This window comes from Moschus berezovskii, chromosome X, assembly GCF_049115385.1.
Source record: "Moschus berezovskii isolate FMDL1 chromosome X, NW_MosBer_1.0, whole genome shotgun sequence".
NCBI lineage: Eukaryota > Metazoa > Chordata > Mammalia > Artiodactyla > Moschidae > Moschus > Moschus berezovskii.
The window spans coordinates 45,308,750-45,334,790 of record NC_142488.1 but is presented as its reverse complement, the minus strand read 5'-3'; the positions used below and the strand labels follow the sequence as shown (position 1 = coordinate 45,334,790).

The 26,041-nt window shown below is 41.1% G+C and overlaps 1 protein-coding gene across 7 annotated transcripts in view; it reads left to right on the top strand.

Annotated features, from left to right (window-relative positions):
- Positions 1-26,041, top strand: part of ARHGEF9 (Cdc42 guanine nucleotide exchange factor 9) — a 515,595-nt gene that overhangs the window by 447,477 nt on the left and 42,077 nt on the right. For all 7 annotated transcript variants that reach the window (XM_088834154.1, XM_055438785.2, XM_088834153.1 and 4 more), the window contains one exon: positions 1,015-1,146. In XM_088834154.1, coding sequence (XP_088690280.1) covers positions 1,015-1,146 — 132 coding nt within the window. The remainder of the gene's footprint in view (positions 1-1,014; positions 1,147-26,041) is intronic.

Here is a 26,041-nt window from a genome sequence, read left to right as displayed (position 1 = left end):
TGATAGCAAGCCTATCTACCTCCCAGGGCTATTGTGATGCTCAGAAGAGAAAGCGAAAGTATGTAGCATGATGTCTGACCCCTGTAGGTGCTCAGTAAGTATTAACTCTCCTGAATCATGGAGCCACTGCTCTTTGTCCCCATGGTTTGCCTTGCATTCCACAAGTTCTGAGCATACCTGTATTAGACTCCTCTGCTGAGGTGTAAACTCCTTAAGAACAGGGCCAGATATGGCTTGGCATCTGACATACACCCCTACATATCAAAGTTCCCACAAATAAAAGGCCCTTGGAAACTGTGGAATAGAATTAGCTAAGAGTTAATTGTCTTGGTGGGGCTTTTGGTGTGTGTCTGATTCTACTTAACAAGAAAGATAAGCAAGTTATTCAGGCTTTCTAGATATCAGACCAAGGTAGAATGTGGTGATAAAATTTCCTACTTAATCAGTATATTTTAATGAACTGAGAAAAGAAGGAAACACAATTTTAAGAGGGTGAATGGATTCTCTTTCTCTCCCTCAAAAATCATCTCCTTCTTTTCCCTCCTTGTCTTGTTTTACTTGTTTGGGAACCAAAGCGACTTCTTGCACCTGATCAGGCTTTACTCTTCAGGTACAAGAAAGAGACTTAAAGTCTAGAACTGGGATGAAAGATTGTGATGGAAAGAGAGATTAATAGAAAAAAAAATAGAGGGAGAATATGAGAGAGAGAGAGACAGAGAGACATCTCAAGGCAGCTGGTGCCTCTGCGGCCAGAGAGCAACTGGTAAAGAAGGACTGTAGCAGTCCTGGGTAGCGGGGCTCATTTGACTTCAGGGTAAACAAGACTATGGGTCGTTATAATTCATGGAGCCTTTCAGGGACTCCCAGGGACCCCTCCCTCCATTCCTTCTTCCTCACTAGTCCCTTTCTGTCCTGCTTATTTCCCAGCTTATAGTCAACTCTAGGTGTCTCCAGACAGATGAAGACGCCATGCTTCCTGCTTGGCTGCCTCTCATTATCATATGTCCTTTCCAGGGCGAGGACATCCTAGACAGGAGCTCGGAGCTGATCTACACTGGAGAGATGGCTTGGATCTACCAGCCCTATGGCCGCAACCAGCAGCGAGTCTTCTTCCTGTTTGACCACCAGATGGTCCTCTGCAAGAAGGTAACCCTCAGATGGTCACCTCAGGAGGCACCAGACCCTGCCTCACTGTCATTCCTTGCTCCAAATGAGGTGGGCAACCCTGCTATGCAAAAACAAGACAGCAAATCAGCAGCAATTCCATATCATGATCACTGGTATGCCTTGACATCACAGGCAGTGCTGTCTTATCGGCTGTGAAACTCTGAAATTCATAAATTTTGTGTTGATATATTTTTTACACTTTTCCCTCCTGCTCTTTATGGTGATCTTTCTCACTCTCTTCCCCCAAGAGTTGATAGACTATACTGCTGATCTGTACCAGTTCCTAAAAATATTGTAATATTTCTATCCTAGTTTGTGAACAATGATTTCCCTAAGCACCTCCTCCCATTTCTTCTCTAATAACTTTGCCCATCTGGCCCTTACTGCCCTAGGAACCAACACGGGACATCCTAACTTACCCTTACAGGTAGGTACCTTTGTAATAGGAAGTTTCCCTGTTCCCCTACCCATTTGCTCTATAACGTGAGTCACATACCTATAACTCTCAACTGTGCTCTCCTTTACAGTCCCTTCTCTTTAAATCATTTGAGAAAATGTCTTACTCTTATGATTAACTCAGTATGAGTGTTTGTTTCTTAGTATTTTCTCCTTGGAGGGTAGGGGAGTGGCATATGTTTTCAGCCTGATTCCTCCGGATTGGATACTGTTTCCTCCACCTCCTCCCTTAGGATAGGGAGTTCAGATAACTTTTGGCTCCAAGGACTGGTGGAAAGAATTTCCACCAGGGAAAGTAAAAGAGGAGGGCAAAACCAAAGAATGCTTAGAGTGACTTTCTTTTTTTTTTATTCACCATCCTACCCTTGGCTCTTTCTCCATAATTCACTCCCTTTGTTCTCTTCCTCACCTATAGAAAATACCTTTGCAAGGGAATACTAAGTCATGAAACATTAGGTTAAATACTATAATGTTTTCTAACCTAGAGAAGGAAATGGCAACCCACTCCAACATTCTTGCCTGGAGAATTCTATGGACAGAGGAGCCTGGTGGGCTACAGTTCATGGAGTCACAAAGAGTTGGATACGACTGAGTGACTTTTCTTTTTCAACCTTGAACAGGAACCACACATTTGTTTTTAAGCCACTGTTCTCTGTGTATGCCACATCTTTTATTAAATCTTTGTTCATTTGCCTTTGGTGGTACATTGAGGGAACAAATTGAGTTTCAGGTCAAACCTCCTCAGTGTTTGGGGATAAGCTTTTAAGTACCAGCTTTGGAACTGATAGCTGGCTAGTTAATGGAGATAGTTACTGCCTCGGTCTTGACCTGGCCCTGGAAGAGGTAATTTTTAGGAATCTGGGACTTGGCTAAGCACCCAGCCCTCTTATTATTTATCCCCAACTCTTCCTTAGACTTACATCAATTCAGGAGGCAGATTTTTGAGGGTTAATTTAGGTAGCCAAGGAAACTCTCAGCATATCAGCCATGTTACCCATAGGCATCTGCCTATTCTTCCCACTGAGGCATTTTTACACTCAGAACAACTAGTCATAGAGAGACACAGAAAAACAATTAGGAGGCTGGTTTATTTTAGAGTTGTGCACAACTCAGACCCTTTTAATCTGGGTACCTGTCTGCCAAGGCTGAGATTACTTTAAGTAAAATGTGAAACTCAGCTCTGGAAAGAGGTAGATATAAGAAACTAAGAGACAGAGCCAGGAACCAGGACACAAAATAGTGAGGCAAAGGCTAGGAATAAAGGGAAGAAACAAGATGGACAGTGGGCTTAGTTGATGAGCAAGGGCAGCAGAAGAATAAAATGGAATGAGAATCAGCTCCAGGCCAGCTAGTACGAGCCAATGACTAAGGAGAAACCAGAAGTCAAGGCAGGGTTGGGGGTTCAAGCAAGTCAACCTGGCAGGATGGGGGTAGTAGGCAACAAGAATCACAAAAACAAGTGGAACCTTGAAGCTAGCATAGTTTTCTTCCAATGAGAGCCTTCTTTTTCTAGCAAGAACTGTGGACTCGCCTTCCAGAACAAAGCTAACTCAGACTCTTGAGTATAAAGGGCACTAAGTACATACCTGGGCCTTCTTGACTCTTGTTTCTCAGAGCATGAGCAACTACAGCTTGATTTTTCAAAGGCTATTAAAGCTATATATGATGCTTGTGTTGAGGCTATGGTTGAGGATTTCTATTTGATACCTAAAATAGGGCTTTCTATTAAGCAAATAGGGAGTAAACTTTTGAGAAATGACCATGAAGCCAAAATGAGGTATAGAAAGAGACAAGGTCCTTTGTCTGCTGGGTGTTTGAGAGACCTCTTGTCACTGCTATAAAAGACTTTCCTCATGAGGTAAAGCTGGAATAAATGGACAGAGCCTCTTGAAGGTGAAGATTCCTTTGGCAAAGGAAATCTACAAAAGAAAAGAAGGAGAAGGGCCAAGACTAGAACTGGGTGAGTAAGGCGCTCGCCTTGGGCACAGATTTAAAAACGATGCCCCAGAATACATCTTTTTACAAGGAAGAAAGGGGACAAGAAAGCTAAGTAATGAAATGTCACTACACTAAGCTTTCTGATGAATTCATATTTTAAAAGGAAGAGGAAACATGGGACCCTAGCAAGTGGATAGATAATATGTAACATTTTATATGTGGTAGGATGTTTACTAGGAGTGACAAAGATTAGTTTCATGAATCCTAGAATGGGTAAAATTTAGTTTTTAAAGATTCTAAGATAATATCAATGATTTTAAAAGATCTGTTCAAAGAAAGAAGAAAAAAATTGATATTCTGTCAGCTCCCTGCTAAAGACAAGTAATTTACAATTAACAGAGGAACATAAAACTCCTCTGTCAATGGAAAAACAGCATAAACTTGTTGAGGGTAAATTTAAACCTAAAGAATCTGTAGTTGTAAGAAAACACTTCAGTGTTCTGAATTTCATACTGTAATTATTGATCCCCTGCTCTGTGCCAGCCAGCTCTGCCTTCTTCAGGCTTGTGATCTAAAATAATTTAAAAATATATACATCATTGGTCACTGAAATAATTCTCAGATGTCCCCAGCAGAATTGCTGTAGATAAACTCAACAGAATCATGTGTTCCAGGAGATCTATCAAAACACTATAGATGAGAAAATGTACCAGTTTTCAAAATTTAAAAGATTCTAGAAAATACAGATTGACAGTGATGGACTAACATTCACTGTGTATCACTATGATTCTGTTCTAAGACCTTTATTTTTATTAACTCAATTTAATCATCACAACAAACATATCAGGTAAGTACTATTATTTTTCCCATTTTAAATATATATAAAGTGAGGTACAGAGAAGTTATTTGGTTATGAAGTTGCCTAAAATTTGACAAAAGGTAATGGAACAAAACCCTGAATACATTGTTCAATAAAGTTCTTGGTGAAAATGAAAAATGTATCTTTTATTTTGCTTAAAAAAGCAAAGTAACTTGTTGACCAACCCAATATAATTTGCCCAAGGTGATACCATAGCTATTGAGTGATGGAGCCAGGAATTGAATCTAGGAAAGCTAGCTCCAGGCTTTTCATTAGTAACCTCTGTGTCATTATTCCCATTGAGATTTGTCAGAATTCTATAATAGATTATCAAACAGAGGTGAACATTTAAATGGAGGTACAGTGACAAGGACTCACCATTGGTTTCCTAAGAGCAGGTCATGTCACATAAAATCCAGTTTCTATCTTGCCATTAACTAGAGTAGTTGATGAGAAGGTTGCACTAGATAGAAAATATCATGATTTTAACCTGGTGCTTCAGATTTTCTAAGGTTTCCTTGGAGATAGAAGGAATGTGGAGTGGTAGAAAAAGAATAAAATTTATGGTCAGATTTTGGGCTCCTTAGTTCCAGCACTCCCTAACTACATGATTTCAAACAAATGACTTTTCACTTCCTCCACCTTTACTTTATTGTCTGTAAAATGAAGATAACAGCTACTCTACAGGATTGTGAAGATTAAATGAAATCAGTGCATATAAAATGCCTGATAGAGGGCCTTACACCTAGTAGGTACTTGTTAGTCTTCTCCCAACCCAATAAAGAAATAATCAGCCTTGTAAGATAGTGAGGTCTCCATCACTAGCATGCATGCTCAGTCCTCTGTCGATGAGATTCTCCAGGCAAGAGTACCAGAGTGGGTTGCCATTTCCTCCTCCAAGGGATATTCCCAACCCAGGGATCAAACCTGCATCTCCTGCATTGCAAGCTAATTCTTTACCTACTGAGCCATTGGGGAAGCCCCTCCATCACTAGATGTACCACCAAGTGAGCTAGATGTTTTCCTGCCAGAGATAGTATAAGAGAGATTGAAAGACCTATCTGATTCCTGAGATAATTTGGCCCAGTTATTATTAATAAGTTCTTATCCAGCTCTCAAGATTCTATTCATTCCCAAAAAGTTAAGCTAAAACTTTCCCCAACTGGAAGTTGGGATTGTGTACACCACCTAGAACAGCTTGAAAAACGTGTAGCTTGTTTCAGAGTGTGCATATATGTGTGTGAATATATATATATGAAGATGCTTTCTAAGGGTCATTATACTCGGTGGAAAATGACACCAGTGGCTTCTATCTATGTGATCCCTTCCTTAACTTTTGCTGCTTCCCTCTTTGTCACTTTTGTTTTGAAAAATCTAGATAAGCTTTTTTTTTCCTTATCCATTATGATATCACTTATGTTTCTGCTCCTCTGCATCTTGTTGTTGTTGTTCAGTCACTAAATCGTGTCTGACTCTATGTGACCTCATGGACTGCAGCACGCCAGGCTTCTCTGTCCTTCAGTATCTCCCCGAGTTTGCTCAAACTAATGTCTATTAAATAGGTGATGCTATCCAATCATCTCATCCTCTGTTGCCCTCTTTTCCTCCTGCTGTCAATCTTTCCCAGCATCAGGGTCCTTTCCAATGAATCAGCTCTTCTCATCAGGTGGCCAAAGTGTTGGAGCCTCAGCTTCAGCATCAGTCCTTCCAATGAATATTCAGGGTTGATTTGCTTTACGATTGACTGATTAGATCTCCTTGCAGTCCAAAGGACTCTCAAGAGTCTTCTCCAGCACCACAGATTGAAAGAATCAATTCTTCCGTGCTCAGTCTTCTTTATGGTCCAAATCTCACATCCATATATGACTACTGGAAAACCATAGCTTTGACTATACTTTGTTGGCAAAGTGATATCTTTGCTTTTTAAAATGCTGTCTAGGTTTGTCATAGCTTTTCTTCCAAGGAGCAAGCGTCTTTTAATTTCCTGGCTGCAGTCACTGTCTGCAATGATTTTGGAGCCCAAGAAGATAAACTGTCACTGCTCCCAATTTTTCCCCATCTATTTGCTTTGAGTGTTGAGTTTTAAGCCAGCTTTTTCATTCTCCTCCTTCACCCTCATTAAGAGGCTCTTTAGTTCCTCTGCACTTTCTGCCATTAGAGTGGTATTATCTGCATATCTGAGGCTGTTGATATTTCTCCCGCCAATCTTGATTCCAGCTTGTGATTCATCCAGCCTGGCATTTCTCATGATACACTCTGCAACTAAGTTAAATAAACAGGGTGACAATATACAACCTTGACATACTCCTCTGCCAATTTTGAACCATTCTGTTGTTCCATGTCCTGTTCTAAAAGTTGCTTCTTGACCTGCATACAGCCTTCTCAGGAGACAGGTAAGGTGGTCTGGCATTCCCGTCTCTTTAAGAATTGTCCACAGTTTGTTGTCATCACACGAAGACTTTAGCGTAGTTAATGAAGCAGAAATAGATATTTTCTGAAATTCCTTTGCTTTCTCTATGATCCAATGAATGTTGGTAATTTGGTCTCTGGTTCCTCTGCCTTTTCTAGACCTTGCTTGTACATCTGGAATTTCTCAGTTCATGTACTGCTGAAGCCTGGCTTGAAGGATTTTGAGTAGCTAGCTTATGAAATGAGCACTAATGTACAGTAGTTAGAGCATTCTTTGGCATGCTCTTCTTTGAGATTGGAATGAAAACTGACCTTTTCCAGTCCTGTGGCCACTGCTGAGTTTTCCAAATTTGCTGACATATTGAGTGTAGCTTGTGAACAGCATCATCTTTTAGGATTTGAAATAGTTCAGCTGGAATTCTATCAACTCCACTGGCTTTGTTTGCAGTAATACTTCCTAAGGCCCACTTGACTTCACACTCCAGGATGTCTGGCTCTAGAAGACTGACTACACATTTGTGTTTATCCGAGTCATTAAGACCTTTTTGTATAGTTCTTATGTCTATTCTTGCCATCTCTTCTTAATCTCTTCTACTTCTGTTAGGTCCTTACCAATTTTATCCTTTACCATGCCCATCCGTGAATGAAATGTTCCCCTGATATCTCCAATTTTTTTAAGAGATTTCTAGTCTTTCCCATGCTATTGCTTTCTTCTATTTCTGTGCATTGTTTGCTTAAATCTTTCTTATCTCTCCTTATTATTCTTTGGATCTATTCATTCAGTTTGGTATATCATTTTTTTTTAATTGGAGGCAAATTACTTTACATTAATATATTGGTTGATTTTCCCATACACTGACACGAATCCCCCCGGGTGTACATGTGTTCCCCTTCTTGAACTCCCCTCCCACCTCCCTCTTCCCCATATCCTCGCTCCAGGTCATCCCCGTGCACCAGCCCCAAGCATCCTGTATCATGCATCAAACCTGGACTGGTAATTCATTTCACATATGATAATATACATGTTACAATGCCATTCTTCCAAATCATCCCACCTTCACCCTCTCCCACAGAGTCCCAAAGACTGTTCTATGCACCTATGTCTCTTTTGCTGTCTCGTAACAGGGTTCAGGTTACCATTTTCTAAACTCCGTATATATGCGTTAGTATACTGTATTGACGGAGAAGGCAATGGCAAGCCACTCCAGTACTCTTGCCTAGAAAATCCCATGGATGGAGGAGCCTGGTAGGCTGCAGTCCATGGGGTCGCTAAGGGTCAGACACGACTGAGCGAATTCACTTTCACTTTTCACTTTCACACATTGGAGAAGGAAATGGAAACCCATTCCAGTGTTCTTGCCTGGAGAATCCCAGGGACGGGGGACCCTGGTGGGCTTCCGTCTATGGGGTCACACAGAGTCGGACACGACTGAAGTGACGCAGCAGCAGCAGCAGCATACTGTATTGATGTTTTTCTTTCTGGCTTACTTCACTCTGTATAATAAGCTCCAATTTCATCCACCTCATTAGACCTGATTCAAATGCATACTTTTTGATGGCTGAGTAATACTCCATTGTGTATATGTACCAAAGCTTTCTTATCCATTCATCTGCAGTTGGACATCTAGGTTGCTTCCATGTCCTGGCTATTATAAACAGTGCTGCAATGAACATTAGAGAACATGTGTTTCTTTCAATTCTGGTTTCCTCGGTGTGTACGCCCAGGAGTGTGATTGCTGGATCATATGGCAGTTCTATTTCCGGTTTTTTGAAGAATCTCCACACTGTTCTCCATAGTGGCTGTACTAGTTTGCATTCCCACCAACAGTGTAAGAGGGTTCCCTTCTCTCCACACCCTCTCCAGCATTTATTGCATGTAGACTTTTAGATAGCAGCCATTCTGACTGGTTTGAAATGGTATCTCATTGTGGTTTTGATTTGCATTTCTCTGATTATGAGGGATGTTGAGCATTTTTTCATGTGTTTGTTAGCCATCTTTCTGTCTTCTTTGGAGAAATGTCTGTTTAGTTCTTTGGCCCATTTTTTGACTTGGTCGTTTATTTTTCTGGAATTGAGCTGCAGGAGCTGCTTGTATATTTTGGAGATTAATTCTTCATCAGGTGTTTCATTTGCTATTATTTTCTCCCATTCTGAAGGCTGTATTTTCACCTTGCTTATAGTTTCCTTTGCTGTGCAGAAGCTTTTGGTTTTAATTAGGTCCTATTTGTTTATTTTTGCTTTTATTTCCAATATTCTGGGAGGTGGGTCTTGGTGGATCCTGCAGTGATTTATGTTGGAGAGTGTTTTGCCTACGTTCTCCTCTAGGAGTTTTATAGTTTCTGGTCTTACATTTAGCTCTCTAATCCATTTTGAGTTTATTTTGGTGTATGGTGTTAGGAAGTGTTCTAGTTTCATTCTTTTACAAGTGGCTGACCAGTTTTCCCAGCACCACTTGTTAAAGAGACTGTCTTTACTCCATTTTATATTGTTGCCTCCTTTGTCAAAGACAAGGTGTCCATAGGTGCATGGATTTATCTCTGGGCTTTCTATTTTGTTCCATTGATCTATATTTCTGTCTTTATGCCAGTACCATACTGTCTTGATGACTGTGGCTTTGTAGTAGAGCCTGATCCGGTAGGTTCATTCCCCCAGTTCCATTCTTCTTCCTCAAGATTGCTTTGGCTATTTGAGGTTTTTTGTATTTCCATACAAATTGTGAGATTATTTGTTCTAGTTCTGTGAAAAATATCGTTGGTAGCTTGATAGGGATTGCATTGGATGTATAAATTACTTTGGGTAGTATACTCATTTTTACAATATTGATTGTTCCAATCCAAGAACACGGTTGATTTCTTCATCTATTAGTGTCCTCTTTGATTACTTTCACTAGTGTTTTATAGTTTTCTATGTACAAGTCTTTTCTTTCCTTAGGTAGATATATTCCTAAGTATTTAATTCTTTTCGTTGCAACAGTGAATGGAATAGTTTCCTTAATTTCTCTATTTTCTCATTATTAGTATATAGGAATGCAAGGGATTTCTGTGTGTTGATTTTATATCCTGCAACTTTACTGTATTCATTGATTAGCTCTAGTAGTTTTCTGGTAGAGTCTTTAGGGTTTTCTGTGTAGAGGATCATGTCATCAGCGAACAGTGAAAGTTTTACTTCTTCTTTTCCAATTTGTATTCCTTTTATGTCTTTTTCTGCTCTGATTGCTGTGGCCAAAACTTCCAGAACTATGTTGAATAGTAGTGGTGAGAGTGGGCACCCTTGTCTTGTTCCTGACTTTAGGGGAAATGCTTTCAGTTTTTTACCATTGAGGATAATGTTTGCTGTGGGTTTGTCATATGTAGCTTTTATTATGTTGAGATATGTCCCTTCTATTCCCACTTTCTGGAGGGTTTTTATTATAAATGGATGTTGAATTTTGTCGAAGGCTTTCTCTGCATCTATTGAGATAATCATATGATTTTTATTTTTCAGTTTGTTAATGTGATATATTACGTTGATTGATTTGCTGATATTGAAGAATCCTTGCATTCCTGGGATAAAGCCCACTTGGTCATAATGCATGATCTTCTTAATGTGTTGTTGGATTCTGATTGCTAGAATTTTGTTAAGGATTTTTGCATCTATGTCCATCAGTGATATTGGCCTGTAGTTCTCTTTTTTTGTGGGATCTTTACCAGGTTTTGGGATTAGGGTGATGGTGGCCTCATAGAATGAGTTTGGAAGTTTCCCTTTCTCAGCAATTTTCTGGAAGAGTTTGAGTAGAATAGGTGTTAGCTCTTCTCTACATTTTTGGTAGAATTCAGCTGTGAAGCCGTCTGGACCTGGGCTTTTGTTTGCTGGAAGATTTCTGATTACAGCCTCTAGTTCCTTGCTTGTGATGGGTCTGTTCAGATTTTCTATTTCTTCCTGGTTCAGTTTTGGCAACGTGTACTTTTGTAAGAATTTGTCCATTTCTTCCAGGTTATTCATTTTATTGCCATATAATTCCTGATAGTATTCTCTAATAATCCTTTGTATTTCTGTGTTGTCACTTGTGATCTCTCCATTTTCATTTCTAATTTTATTGATTTTGTTCTTCTCCCTTTGTTTCTTGATGAGTCTGACTAGTGGTTTGTCAATTTTATTTACCTTCTCAAAGAACCAGCTTTTGGCTTTGTTGATTTTTGCTATGGTCTCTTTTGTTTCTTTGGCATTTATCTCTGCTCTAATTTTTACGATTTCTTTCCTTCTACTAACCCTGGGGTTCTTCACTTCTTCCTTTTCTAGTTTCTTTAGATGTAGAGTTAGGTTATTTAATTGACTTTTTTCTTGTTTCTTGAGGTGTGCCTCTATTGCTAAGAATTTTCCCCTTAGCACTGCTTTTACAGTGTCCCAGAGGTTTTGGGTTGTTGTGTTTTCATTTTCATTCATTTCTATGCATATTTTGATTTCTCTTTTGATTTCTTCTATGATTTGTTCATTATTCAGCAGCGTGTTGTTCAGCCTCCATATGTTGGCATTTTTAATAGTTTTTCTCCTGTAATTGAGATCTAATCTTACTGCATTGTGGTCAGAAAAGATGCTTGGAATGATTTCAATTTTTTTGAATTTACCAAGGCTAGATTTATGGCCCAGGATGTGATTTATCCTGGAAAACGTTCTGTGTGCGGTTGAGAATAAGGTGAAATCATTGTTTTGGGGTGGAATGTCCTATAGAGATCTATTAGGTCTAACTGGTCTATTGTATCATTTAAAGTTTGTGTTTCCTTGTTAATTTTCTGTTTAGTTGATGTATCCATAGGTGTGAGTAGGGTATTAAAGTCTCCCACTATTATTGTGTTATTGTTAATTTCCCCTTTCATAATGTTAGTAATTGTCTTACATATTGCGGTGCTCCTATGTTGGGTGCATAAATATTTATAATTGTTATATCTTTTTCTTGGATTGATCCTTTGATCATCATGTAGTTTCCTTCTTTGTCTCTTTTCACAGCCTTTGTTTTAAAGTCTATTTTATCTGATATGAGTATTGCTACTCATGCTTTCTTTTTGTCTCTGTTTGCGTGGAATGTCTTTTTCCAGCCCTTCACTTTCTGTCTGTATGTGTCCCTCGTTTTGAGGTGGGTCTCTTGTAGACAACATATATGGGGGTCTTGTTTTTGTGTCCATTCAACCAGCCTTTGTCTTTTGGTTGGGGCATTCAACACATTTACGTTTAAGGTGATTATTGATAAGTATTATTCCATTGCCATTTTCTTTATTGTTTTGGGTTCGAGTTTATACACCCTTTCAATGCAAAGAAATAGAGGAAAACAACAGAATAGGAAAAACAAGAGACCTCTTCAAGAAAATTAGAGATTCCAAGGGAACTTTTCATGCAAAGATGGGCTCGATAAAGGACAGAAATGGTATGGACCTAACAGAAGCAGAAGATATCAAGAAGAGGTGGCAGGAATACACAGAAGAACTGTACAAAAAAGATCTTCACGACCAAGATAGTCACGATAATGTGATCACTGACCTAGAGCCAGACATCTTGGAATGTGAAGTCAAGTGGGCCTTAGAAAGCATCACTACGAACAAAGCTAGTGGTGGTGATGGAATTCCAGTTGAGCTATTTCAAGTCTTGAAAGATGATGCTGTGAAAGTGCTGCACTCAATATGCCAGCAGATTTGGAAAACTCAGCAGTGGCCACAGGACTGGAAGAGGTCAGTCTTCATTCCAATCCCAAAGAAAGGCAATGCCAAAGAATGCTCAAACTACCGCACAGTTGCACTCATCTCACACGCTAGTAAAGTCATGCTCAAAATTCTCCAAGCCAGGCTTCAGCAGTATGTAAACCGTGAACTCCCAGATGTTCAAGCAGGTTTTAGAAAAGGCAGAGGCACCAGAGATCAAATTGCCAACATCCGCTGGATCATGGAGAAAGCAAGAGAGTTTCAGAAAAACATCTATTTCTGCTTCATTGACTATGCCAAAGCCTTTGACTGTGTGGATCACAATAAACTGTGGAACATTCTGAAAGAGATGGGAATCCCAGACCACCTGACCTGCCTCTTGAGAAACCTGTATGCAGGTCAGGAAGCAACAGTTAGAACCGGTCATGGAACAACAGACTGGTTCCAAATAGGAAAAGGAGTGCGTCAAGGTTGTATATTGTCACCTTGCTTATTTAACTTATATGCAGAGTACATCATGAGGAACGCTGGGCTGGAAGAAGCACAAGCTGGAATCAAGATTGCTGGGAGAAATATCAATAACCTCAGATATGCAGATGACACTACCCTTATGGCAGAAAGTGAAGAGGAACTCAAAAGCCTCTTGATGAAAGTGAAAGAGGAGAGTGAAAAGGTTGGCTTGAAGCTCAACATTCAGAAAACAAAGATCATGGCATCTGGTCCCATCACTTCATGGGAAATAGATGGAAAAACAGTGGAAACAGTGTCAGACTTTGTTTTTTTGGGCTCCAAAATCACTGCAGATGCTGATTGCAGCCATGAAATTAAAAGACGCTTGCTCCTTGGAAGGAAAGTTATGACCAACCTTGATAGTATATTAAAAAGCAGAGACATTACTTTGCCGACCAAGGTCCGTCTAGTCAAGGCAATGGTTTTTCCCGTGGTCATGTATGGATGTGAGAGTTGGACTGTGAAGAAAGCTGATCGCCGAAGAATCGATGCTTTTGAACTGTGGTGTTGGAGAAGACTCTTGAGAGTCCCTTATACTGCAAGGAGATCCAACCAGTCCATTCTAAAGGAGATCAATCCTGGATGTTCATTGGAGGGACTGATGCTAAAGCTGAAACTCCAATACTTTGGCCACCTCATGAGACGAGTTGACTCACTGGAAAAGACTCTGATGCTGGGAAAGGTTGGGGGCGGGAGGAGAAGGGGACGACGGAGAATGAGATGGCTGGATGGCATCACCGACTCTGTGGACATGAGTTTGAGTGTACTCCGGGAGTTGGTGATGGACAGGGAGGCCTGGCGTGCTGTGATTCATGGGGTCGCGGAGAGTCGGACACGACTGAGCGACTGAACTGAACTGAACTGAACTGAACTTATACACCCTTTCTGTGTTTCCAGTCTAGAGAAGATCCTTTAGTATTTGTTGGAGAGCTGGTTTAGTGATGCTGAATTCTCTCAGCTTTTGCTTGTTTGCAAAGCTTTTGATTTCTCCTTCATATTTGAATGAGATCCTTGCTGGGTACAGTAATCTGGGCTTTAGGTTACTTTCTTTTATCACTTAAGTATGTCTTGCCATTCCCTCGTGGCCTGAAGAGTTTCTGTTGAAAGATCAGCTGTTATCCTTATGGGAATCCCCTTGTGTGTTATTTGTTGTTTTTCCCTTGCTGCTTTTAATTTTGTTCTTTGTGTTTGATCTTTGTTAATTTGATTAATATGTGTCTTGGATTATTTCGCCTTGGGTTTATCCTGTTAGGGACTTTCTGGGTTTCTTGGACTTGGGTGATTATTTCCTTCCTCATTTTAGGGAAATTTTCAACTATTATCGCCTCAGGTATTCTCTCATGGTCTTTCTTTTTGTCTTCTTCTTATGGGACTCCTGTGATTCGAATGTTGGTGTGTTTGTCATCGTCTCAGAGGTCTCTAATATTGTCCTCATTTCTTTTAATTCGTTTTTCTTTTTCCGTCTCTGTTTCATTTTTTTCTACAATTCTATCTTCTAGCTCACTTATCCTGTCTTCTGCCTCCGTTATTCTCTGTTTGTTCCCTCCAGAGTGTTTCTGATCTCATCTGTTGCATTATTCATTGTATATTGCCTCTTTTTTATTTCCTCTAATTCCTTATTAAACATTTCTTGAATCTTCTCAATCCTTTTCTCCACTTTATTTTGTAACTCCATTTTGCTTTCCAGATTTTGAATCATTTTCACAATTAAAATTTTAAATTCTTTATCAGGTAGGTTCCCTATGTCTTCCTCTTTTGTTTGTGTTGGTGGGCATTTATCCTGTTCCTTTACTTGCTGGGTATTTCTCTGCCTCTTCATCTTGCTTATATTGCTGTGCTTGGGGTGGCCTTTCTGTCTTCTGGCAGTTTGTGGAGTTCTCTTTATTTTGTAGTTACCTCATTGTGTGTGGGGTTGGATGGGTGACTTGTCAAGGTTCCCTGGTTAGGGAAGCTTGTGTCGATGTTCTGGTGGGTGGAGCTGGATTTCTTCTCTCTGGAGTGCAATGAACTGTCCTGTAATGATTTTGAGATGTCAGTGGGTTTGGAGTGGCTTTGGACAGCCTGTATGTTGAAGCTCAATTCTATTCTTCTGTGTTGCTGGAGAATTTGCGTGGTATGTCTTTCACTGAAACTTGTTGATCCTTGGGTGATGCCTGGATTCAGTGTATGTATGGAGGCATTTGATGAGCTCCTATCAATTAATGTTCCCTGGAACAGGAGATCTCTGGTGTTCTCAGGATTTGGACTTAAGCCTCTGCCCCTGTTTTTCAGTCTTATTTTTGCAGTAGGCTCAAGGCTTCTCCCTCTGTTACTTCCAAGGCAGTACCTTCTGTTGTAAAAGCTCTTCTGTTTTCTGGTCTCTTCAGTGTCTAATTCCCGTCCTGACACCAGGGGGCGGTGGTGGACACTTTTTTTCTGGCTCACCTGTTCAGTTGTGCTGTGGGGAGGGAGGAACGCTGCTAACAAATATCACTGGCGTCTGTGGGGAGTGCTTGCAGTGTCTCAACTACTCTGGAAATGCTCCCACTTGCGGCATGTGTGCTTTCTCTTGTTTATGCTGCTCAGGCTCTTATGTTGCTCTGCTGGGAGCTGTCCGCAGCTGGCGCTGAGTTGCATGCACTTCCCAGGTCTGAGCCGCTCATGTTCATGTCCTCGGGTACTCCACAAAGGCGCAGACTTGGCTGGGCCTTCATTCTGTGCTTTCCCCAGTCCAAGCAGCTCAGGTGACCAGGCGTTTGGCGAGCGCAGTTGCTGCGACTTATTGCCTCTCTGGTCCCTGCCGCTCGGTTTTGTGGGTGTACAACCGGTGCACCTTCTCGGGCGGCTATCAACCGGCCGGAACCCAAGAAGTCTTTGTTAGCACTGAAGCCTGCCTGCAGCTTCGTATGGGAAGCCTCTCTGGGGCCGTGGCTGACCCTTCCAGTGCTGGTTGCCCACCCTGCCTGTCCCGGCAGGGGCTGGGCGATGGGCCGCCCGCAATTGGCTCGCTCTGCTCAGTCCTTTGTTCTATGAGTGGGGCTGGCGGAGTCTTAGGTTGGGGCTTTTCACTGCACAGTCTGCTTAGCTATCTCCCGTTAGCGCCCTCAGCTTGCCCTCGGGGCGTTCAGGACCAGTCCTCTCTCTAAGGGCTACTGCCGCGCCTCCCTGCCCAGCCCCCGCCTGCTAGTGGGGGGTGCGGGCGTCTGCGCTGCTTCTCCACTGAGAGTTTCCTCTGGGCACTTGGTCTGTGGGTTTTAATTATTTATGTTTTTTTTTTCTCCCAGTTATGTGGCTCTCTGAGGTTCCAAGGCTCGCCACAGACTCACCTGTGATTCCAGGTGTTTGGAAACTTCTCTTTTTTTTTTTTAAGCCTCCCTTCCAGGGACGGAGCTCCATCCCTCCCTCTTTTGCCTCTCTTTTTATCTTTTATACTATTTCCTACCTCCTTTCGAAGACTATGGGCTGCTTTTCTGGGTGCCTGATGTCCTCTGCCGGTATTCAGAAGTTGTTTCGTAGGATTTAGTCAGCGTTCAAATGTTCTTTTGCTGATTTTGTTGTGGGAGAAAGTGGTCGCCCTGTCCTATTCCTCTGCCATCTTCCCGTGCTCCCTAGTTTGGTATATCTTTACCTTTCTGTTTTGCCTTTTGCTTCTCTCCTTTTCTCAGCTATTTGTAAAGCCTCCTCAGACAACCACTTTGGTTTCTTGAATTTCTTTTTCTCTGGAATGGTTTTGGTCACTGCCTCCTGTACATTGTTACAAACCTCTGTCCATAGTTCTTCAGGGACTCTGTCTACCAGATCTAATCCCTTGAATCTATTTGTCACCTACATGGTATAATCATAAGGGATTTGATGGCCTGTGGTTTTCCCTACTTTCTTCTATTTAAGCCTGAATTTTGCAATAAGTAGCTCATAATCTGAGCCGCTGTCAGCTCCAGGTCTTGTTTTTTGCTGACTGTATACAACTTCTCCATCATTGGCTTCAAAGTATGTAATCAATCTGATTTTTTTCAACGTTGACCATCTGGTGATGTCCATGTGTAGAGTTGTCTCTTGTGTTGTTGGAAGAGGGTGTTTGCTATGACTGGTATGTTCCCTTGACAAAACTGTTAACCTTTGCCCTGCTTCATTTTGTACTCCAAGGCCAAACTTGCCTGTTACTCCAGGTATCTCTTGACTTCCTACTTTTGCGTTCTAGTCCCCTATGATGAAAATGACATCTTTTTTTGGATGTTGATTCTAGAAGGTCTTGTAGGTCCTCACAGAACTGTTCAACTTCAGCTTCTTTGGCATTAGTGGTTGGAGCGTAGACTTGGATTACTGTGATATTGAATGGTTTGCTTTGGGGACAAACCGAGATCATTCTGTTGTTTTTGAGATTGTACCCAGTACTAGGATTTACTGATAACTCAGTTGGTAAAGAATCCTCCTGCAATGCAGGAGACCCCGGTTTGATTCCTGGGTTGGGAAGATCCTCTGGAGAAGGAATAGGCTATCCACTCCAGTATTCTTGGGCCTCCCTTCTGCCTCAGCTGGTAAAGAATCCACCTGCAGTGCAAGAGACCTGGGTTCGATCCCTGGGTTGGGGAGATCCCCTGAAGAAGCGAAAGGTTACTCACTCCAATATTCTGGCCTAGAGAATTCCATGGACTCTATGGTCCATGGGGTTGCAAAAAGTCAGACATGACTGAGCACATTTCACTTTCATTTCACCCAAGTGCTGCATTTTGAACTCTTTTGTTGACTGTGAGGGATAATCCATTTCTTCTCAGGAATTTTTGCCCACGGTAGTACATATAATTGTTATCTGAATTTAATTTTGTTTAATTTTTTTTGTTGTTATTTTCCTCCTGAGATGATTATATTGGAAATTATTTAGTTGCTTCTGGAAATTTTACCCTTTATTTGTTTCTTCCCTTTCATATTTTACTGAGGAAGAGAGAACCCCTTTTTCCTCTCCTCAGTCAATCATCCACCAATATTCTTACAACTCTGCTGTTGCCTCAAATGGCTTTTTCCCTATCTTTCTTCAATTGTTCCAGTCTGGACATGCTCTGTTGTCCCCTGCATCATAACTGCATAGTTTTTGTTGCTTTCATCATATTCTGGAAGAATTGGAACTAAATTGAACATAGGGATGCTGGAGAGAGAATTTCTTCTGTTCATGGAATTTTCTGCATTTGGACCATTTTTTCATGAACTTAAGGGCCAGACTTGGAGGTTGAGGCATTAGGGACAACTCAAAAATGCATCAGAGATGGAATAAAGTAGAAAAAAGATTTCTACTTTAAAACCATTGGATTTAAAACAAGAACACCTGATTCCAAGACTCTACTGTCTCTTACTAATTTGCTTAACCTTGCACCAGTTCTTTAAGTCTTTATTCTTATCAGTGTCAAGTCAACCTGATGATAGAATTCACCTCAGGAGGCTTTGAGGAGAATCACTTGAAGTAATGGGATACAGTGAACTATAATGTTAAGATCATGGGTTCTAGAGCCAGATAAGAGACCACCAATTTCCTTTTTCCCATCAGCTATGTAATCTTGGGCACCTCCTGGGTGCCTTTTATTATCCCCTCATTTGCAAAATGGGAATCATCAAGCTGAACTGAATAGTATCTACATGCAAGGGAAGTGTTGCATGTTGTACCTCATGCAAGTACATGTACATGTACAAGTGTGTTGTACCTCAGTGTTAAATGAGGTAATACAGTTATAGGGGCTGGCACACAGTAAATATTTAGTAATCATTCATTCAGGAAGTTTTTATTCAAAGGCAGTATCAGTTCAGTTTAGTCACTCAGTCGTGTACAACTCTTTGAGACCCCATGGACTGCAGCACGCCAGGCCTCCCTGTCCATCATCAACTCCCTGAGTTTACCCAGACTCATGTCCGTTGAGTCGGTGATGTCATCCAAACATCTCATCCTCTGTCATCCCCTTCTTCTCCTGCCTTCAGTCTTTCCCAGCATCAGGGTCTTTTCAAATGAGTCAGTTCTTCGCATCAGGTGGCCAAAGTATTGGAGTTTCAGCTTCAACATCAGTCCTTTCAATGAACACTCAGGACTGATTTCCTTTAGGATGGACTGATCTTTGCAGGCTAAAGGACTCTCAAGAGTCTTCTCCAACACCACAGTTCAAAAGCATCAATTCTTCAGCGCTCAGCTTTCTTTATAGTCCAACATTCACGTCCATACATGACTACTGGAAAAGTCATAACCTTGACTAGATGGAACTTTGTTGGCAAAGTCTCTGCTTTTTAATATGCTGTCTAGGTTGATCATAATTTTTCTGCCAAGGAATAAGTGTCTTTTCATTTCATGGCTGTATACACAGTGGTTAAAACAAGAACAGATTTTTAGAGCAAGATAGCTTAGACTTAAATCCCAGCTATGCCATAAATGGTAGCTTTTATTCCTGGGCAAGTTTCTTAACTGCTCTATGTCCACAGTTTCTCATAAAATGGGATTATAATGCTACCTAATTTGTAAGATTGTGAGAACGATTTTAGTTAATAAATGCAAAGTGTAGCTGCCAAGGGATGTACACATAAAGGTAGCATCATACACACACATATACACAATGTGATATTATTCAGTATTTGAAAAAGAAAGAAACCCTGCTGTGCCCAACAACATGGTTGAACCTAGAAGACATTGTGCTATGTAAAATAAGGCAGAGAAAGACAAATACTGTATTATTTCATTTATATATGGAATTTAAAACAGTCTAACTCATAAAGGTAGAGTAGAATGGTGGTTGCCAGGGGCTCATTTGGGTGGAGAAAATGGGGAGATATTGGTCAAAGGGTAAAAACTTTCAGTTATGTAGGATAAATGAGTTCTGGATAGCTAACGTATTATACACATGGTGACTATAGTTAGCAACACTGTATTGTATAATTGAAATTTGCTAAGAAAATAGATCTGAAGTATTTTCTCATATCAGAAAAAGACAACTATGTGAGATGATGCATATGTTAATTAACTTGATTGTGATAATTATTACATAATATATACATATATAAAAATATCACATTGTATACCTTAAATATATATGTTTTGTTATTTATACCTCAATAAAGCTGGGGGGAAAGTATTTAGAGTAGTTTCTGCTGCATAATGCCTGTTTAAGTGTTCACTGTTGTCGTTGTTGTTATGGCTAATTCATGTCAGTGTTTGGCAAAAACCACTACAATATTGTAAAGTAACTAGCCTCCTATTCTGTTGTTTTCCTCTATTTCTTTGCATTGATCACTGAGGAAGGCTTTCTTATCTCTCCTTGCTATTCTTTGGAACTCTGCATTCAGATGCTTATATCTTTCCTTTTCTCCTTTGCTTTTTGCCTCTCTTCTTTTTACAGCTATTTGTAAGGCCTCCTCAGACAGCCATTTCGCTCTTTTGCATTTCTTTTCCATGGGGATGGTCTTGGTCCCTGTCTCCTGTACAATGTCACGAACCTCCGTCCAGAGTTCATCAGGCACTCTGTCAATCAGATCTAGTCCCTTAAATCTATTTCTCACTTCCACTGCATAATCATAAGGGATTTGATTTAGGTCATATCTGAATGGTCTAGTGGTTTTCCCGACTTTCTTCAATTTAAGTCTGAACTTCGCAATAAGGAGTTCATGATCTGAGCCACAGTCAGCTCCTGGTCTTGTTTTCGCTAACTGTATACAGCTTCTCCATCTTTGGTTGCAAAGAATATAATCAATCTGATTTCGGTGTTGACCATCTGGTGATGTCCATGTGTAGAGTCTTCTCTTGTGAGGAAAACAACAGAATAGGAAAAACAAGAGACCTCTTCAAGAAAATTAGAGATTCCAAGGGAACTTTTCATGCAAAGATGGGCTCGATAAAGGACAGAAATGGTATGGACCTAACAGAAGCAGAAGATATTAAGAAGAGGTGGCAGGAATACACAGAAGAACTGTACAAAAAAGATCTTCATGACCAAGATAGTCACGATAATGTGATCACTGACCTAGAGCCAGACATCTTGGAATGTGAAGTCAAGTGGGCCTTAGAAAGCATCACTACGAACAAAGCTAGTGGAGGTGATGGAATTCCAGTGGAGCTATTTCAAGTCTTGAAAGATGATGCTGTGAAAGTGCTGCACTCAATATGCCAGCAGATTTGGAAAACTCAGCAGTGGCCACAGGACTGGAAGAGGTCAGTCTTCATTACAATCCCAAAGAAAGGCAATGCCAAAGAATGCTCAAACTACCGCACAATTGCACTCATCTCACACGCTAGTAAAGTCATGCTCAAAATTCTCCAAGCCAGGCTTCAGCAGTATGTAAACCGTGAACTCCCAGATGTTCAAGCAGGTTTTAGAAAAGGCAGAGGCACCAGAGATCAAATTGCCAACATCCGATGGATCATGGAGAAAGCAAGAGAGTTTCAGAAAAACATCTATTTCTGCTTCATTGACTATGCCAAAGCCTTTGACTGTGTGGATCACAATAAACTGTGGAACATTCTGAAAGAGATGGGAATCCCAGACCACCTGACCTGCCTCTTGAGAAACCTGTATGCAGGTCAGGAAGCAACAGTTAGAACCGGTCATGGAACAACAGACTGGTTCCAAATAGGAAAAGGTGTACGTCAAGGTTGTATATTGTCACCTTGCTTATTTAACTTATATGCAGAGTACATCATGAGGAACGCTGGGCTGGAAGAAGCACAAGCTGGAATCAAGATTGCCGGGAGAAATATCAATAACCTCAGATATGCAGATGACACTACCCTTATGGCAGAAAGTGAAGAGGAACTCAAAAGCCTCTTGATGAAAGTGAAAGAGGAGAGTGAAAAGGTTGGCTTGAAGCTCAACATTCAGAAAACAAAGATCATGGCATCTGGTCCCATCACTTCATGGGAAATAGATGGAAAAACAGTGGAAACAGTGTCAGACTTTGTTTTTTTGGGCTCCAAAATCACTGCAGATGCTGATTGCAGCCATGAAATTAAAAGACGCTTGCTCCTTGGAAGGAAAGTTATGACCAACCTTGATAGTATATTAAAAAGCAGAGACATTACTTTGCCAATCAAGGTCCGTCTAGTCAAGGCAATGGTTTTTCCCGTGGTCATGTATGGATGTGAGAGTTGGACTGTGAAGAAAGCTGATCGCCGAAGAATCGATGCTTTTGAACTGTGGTGTTGGAGAAGACTCTTGAGAGTCCCTTATATTGCAAGGAGATCCAACCAGTCCATTCTAAAGGAGATCAATCCTGGATGTTCATTGGAGGGACTGATGCTAAAGCTGAAACTGCAATACTTTGGCCACCTCATGCGACGAGTTGACTCACTGGAAAAGACTCTGATGCTGGGAAAGGTTGGGGGCGGGAGGAGAAGGGGACGACGGAGAATGAGATGGCTGGATGGCATCACCGATTCTGTGGACATGAGTTTGAGTGTACTCCGGGAGTTGGTGATGGACAGGGAGGCCTGGCGTGCTGTGATTCATGGGGTCGCAGAGAGTCGGACACGACTGAGCGACTGAACTGAACTGAACTGAACTAGCCTCCAATTAAAATAAATTAATTTAAAAGAGAATGTACTGTAGATGCTGCAATGCTATAATGATAAAGATAAATCCATTCCTAGCACCATGTGCCTTCCCCAGTATCTGAAGAGAAAACCAGGGTTGTCAGACTAGAGGTGAGTAGCCAGGGCCCCCTCAAAAGAGGTAGGGAGAACCTTGCTGACAAGGAAGTGAGGCAAACTGCAATCTTGAACAGTTGCATTTCCCAGACTGCAGCATCTGCCATTTGTATAGAATGCACTGTATTGTTTCAGTAAACCCCCTGAATACCCAGTAAGGCCAAGTTCAAACAGCTCCCAGTTGTTTCAATAACGTAATATCAGGGATGGGGATAAGCTCCTTCCTGGAGACACGGCTAGAGCCAGGGCCAGAGTGCTTGGCTGCAGATTCCAGGACCATCCTAGAGAAGCACTAAATCCCTTAATCTCCTGCAACTTGGATGAGTAGAAAGGAAAAGGAAGAAGGTGGCCATCCTATTAGAAACAACCCCATTTAGACAGAGAAATTGTCAAGACCCAGATAGCATCTGTAGTGAACACCTATTCACCATGTGCCTTTGAAAGCACTCAGATCACCATTAACAATTGGCATGTGGGCATCACAGTCCAAATAGTCCCGCAGACAACTAGGGCTCACTTTGTCCCCTTGCTATGTGTAGAAGCTGAGCAGAAAAAACGTTTGAGCCTTTATCAGCTCTCCTTCCCTGGATAACTCCTAAGTGAGGCAAAACTAAGGAAAACTCAGTATGGGGCACAACCTGAATGGACAGACAAAATAAGCAATAAAACATATAAAACAGAACTAATGCAAATTCACTAGGGAGGTAATTGAATGCCAGTTGTCTTCATAGTCTTTATAGTTGTCTTCATAAGTGTCTTCATAGTCTTCATAGTCAGTGCTAGCATTCAGAAAAGGAAAACTGTAATGATGTGATCTAGAGGGTGCAGTCATGGAAAGCTGCTTTGAGGAAGAAGAATGTGTGAATTTGATCTTAAAGTGTGAAAGGACTGGAATAGAAGTCTTATTTGGGTCAGGGAGGGGATAGTAGTGTGAGCCCAGGTACAGATCTGTGATTTTGGTGAGTGAGTAGCAAACAGTATTTGCCACCCACCACTAATACCACCCCTGCCCTGAAAAGGTTTATGGAATTTCCAGGGACAGTGGGGTAGCTATGTAAATTTTAAAACATTCAGAGTTGCTTTAACTTTTATTTATTTTCAGTCACAATATTTAACTTACTTTGAAAGTTCAAATGAACTAAAGGAGACAGTTTGGTTTTTACATTTATCAAAAGGAGTTTTTAAGATCTATGAAACACTGGTCTGAAAGCAAGAAATCTCAGCCCCATGTTTATCAGATAAGGCTAGCCTCATGACCTGGATACTGCCTGTATAGATTTGAGCTTTACAACAATTTTACAAGGTAAATATGACTCTCCTAGTTTTATAGTTGAGGAAATTGAGGCTCAGCAAAGTTAATTCATTTGCCCAGTACCACACAGCTAGGAGGTTAAGCAACTAAAATTCAAGCTCATAATTTAGACTCTAACTGATATTCTTTCCACCATTCTGTGCTGCTTAGTGGCTTTAGCTACCCTTTCTGATCGGCTTTCTGAACAGTGGGTCACTCTTAATCATTCCTATCAGATCCCTTCACTTAGCTTTATGACTAATCTGATGTCTGAAAGCTCACTTTCAGCCCTCTGGGGAGCCAGAAAGAACGGGAAAAGGGAGAATTTTAATGACACATCCCTCTAGTCCTATTCCCCTGCCACAAAGACAGAATTCTCTGTCATTCATTATTATCCTCAGATACCTACAGAAACAATAGGAGGTTCAGTTGATACTTTTAATTTAGCTCTAAGATCATGTGCATCCTTTCCATTTTTTGAAAACTATTAAATATTTTGAAGGCTAACAATGTTTATGATACAACAATTCAGAGGGAAAGGAAGCAGCAGGCTGAAGTTAGGAATAGAGGGAGGGTTGAATCTGCCTATATTCTAGCCAGGTGGGCACCCACCTATTAGCTCTGTGGTCCACGTCTATGTGCATGTGTATTATCTATTGTAAGGTAGGTTTCAAGACTTTACAGGATCAAAGTAGATTACATTGATACATTTTCCTCAGCTTGTCCTGCTTTTGTAGTTAGTTTGACAGGGCCTACTTTGCTGGAAGAAATATCAATAATCTCAGATATGCAGATGACACTACCCTTATGGCAGAAAGTGAAGAGGAACTCAAAAGCCTCTTGATGAAAGTAAAAGAGGAGAGTGAAAAGATTGGCTTGAAGCTCAACATTCAGAAAATAAAGATCATGGCATCTGGTCCCATCAGTTCATGGGAAATAGATGGAAAAACAGTGGAAACAGTGTCAGACTTTATTTTTTTGGGCTCCAAGATCACTGCAGATGCTGATTGCAGCCATGAAATTAGAAGATGCTTACTTCTTGGAAGAAAAGTTATGACCAACCTTGATAATATGTTAAAAAGCAGAGACATTACTTTGCCAACAAAGGTCCGTCTAGTCAAGGCTATGGTTTTTCCCGTGGTCATGTATGGATGTGAGAGTTGGACTGTGAAGAAGGCTGATTGCCGAAGAATTGATGCTTTTGAACTGTGGTGTTGGAGAAGACTCTTGAGAGTCCCTAGTACCGCAAGGAGATCCAACCAGTCCATTCTAAGGGAGATCGATCCTGGGTGTTCATTGGAAGGACTGATGCTAAAGCTGAAACTCCAATACTTTGGCCACCTCATGCGACGAGTTGACTCACTGGAAAAGACTCTGATGCTGGGAAGGGTTGGGGGCGGGAGGAGAAGGGGACGACGGAGAATGAGATGGCTGGATGGCATAACCGACTCTGTGGACATGAGTCTGAGTGAACTCCGGGAGTTGGTGATGGACAGGGAGGCCTGGCGTGCTGTGATTCATGGGGTCGTGGAGAGTCAGACACGACTGAGCGACTGAACTGAAATGAACTGAACTGAACTTTTTATGCATATGTTTCACAAAGTGTTCCTAGGGATTATAGAAGTTAGTTCATGGGTGTGCATGCATGCTTTATCGATCAGTCATGTCCAACTCTTTATGACCCTTTGGACTGTAGCCCATCAGGCTCCTCTCTCCATGGAATTTTCCAGGCAAGAATACTGGAGTGGATTGCCATTTCCTACTCAGGGAATCTTCCTGACCCAGGGATTGAACCCACATCTTCTGGGTCTCCTGTGTTGCAGACAGATGGATTCTTAACCTGCTGAACCATCAAGGAGCTACCCCATTATTTTGGCAGGGCTGAACTTGTCCACTTTGAGCATGGTAAAAGGAATCCAAACTCTGAAACAGGCTTCTAACTACACCGCCCCACTCTGTATAGCAGACCTATCTCTTTCTTGTAAACTTAATATTAGGATTACCCAATGGATTAGAACCAGTCTCTATGCAAAAGCTTATTTATATACATAATCATTATGGAAGGAAAAGAACACCATGGTATATTTGGCAACCTAGGG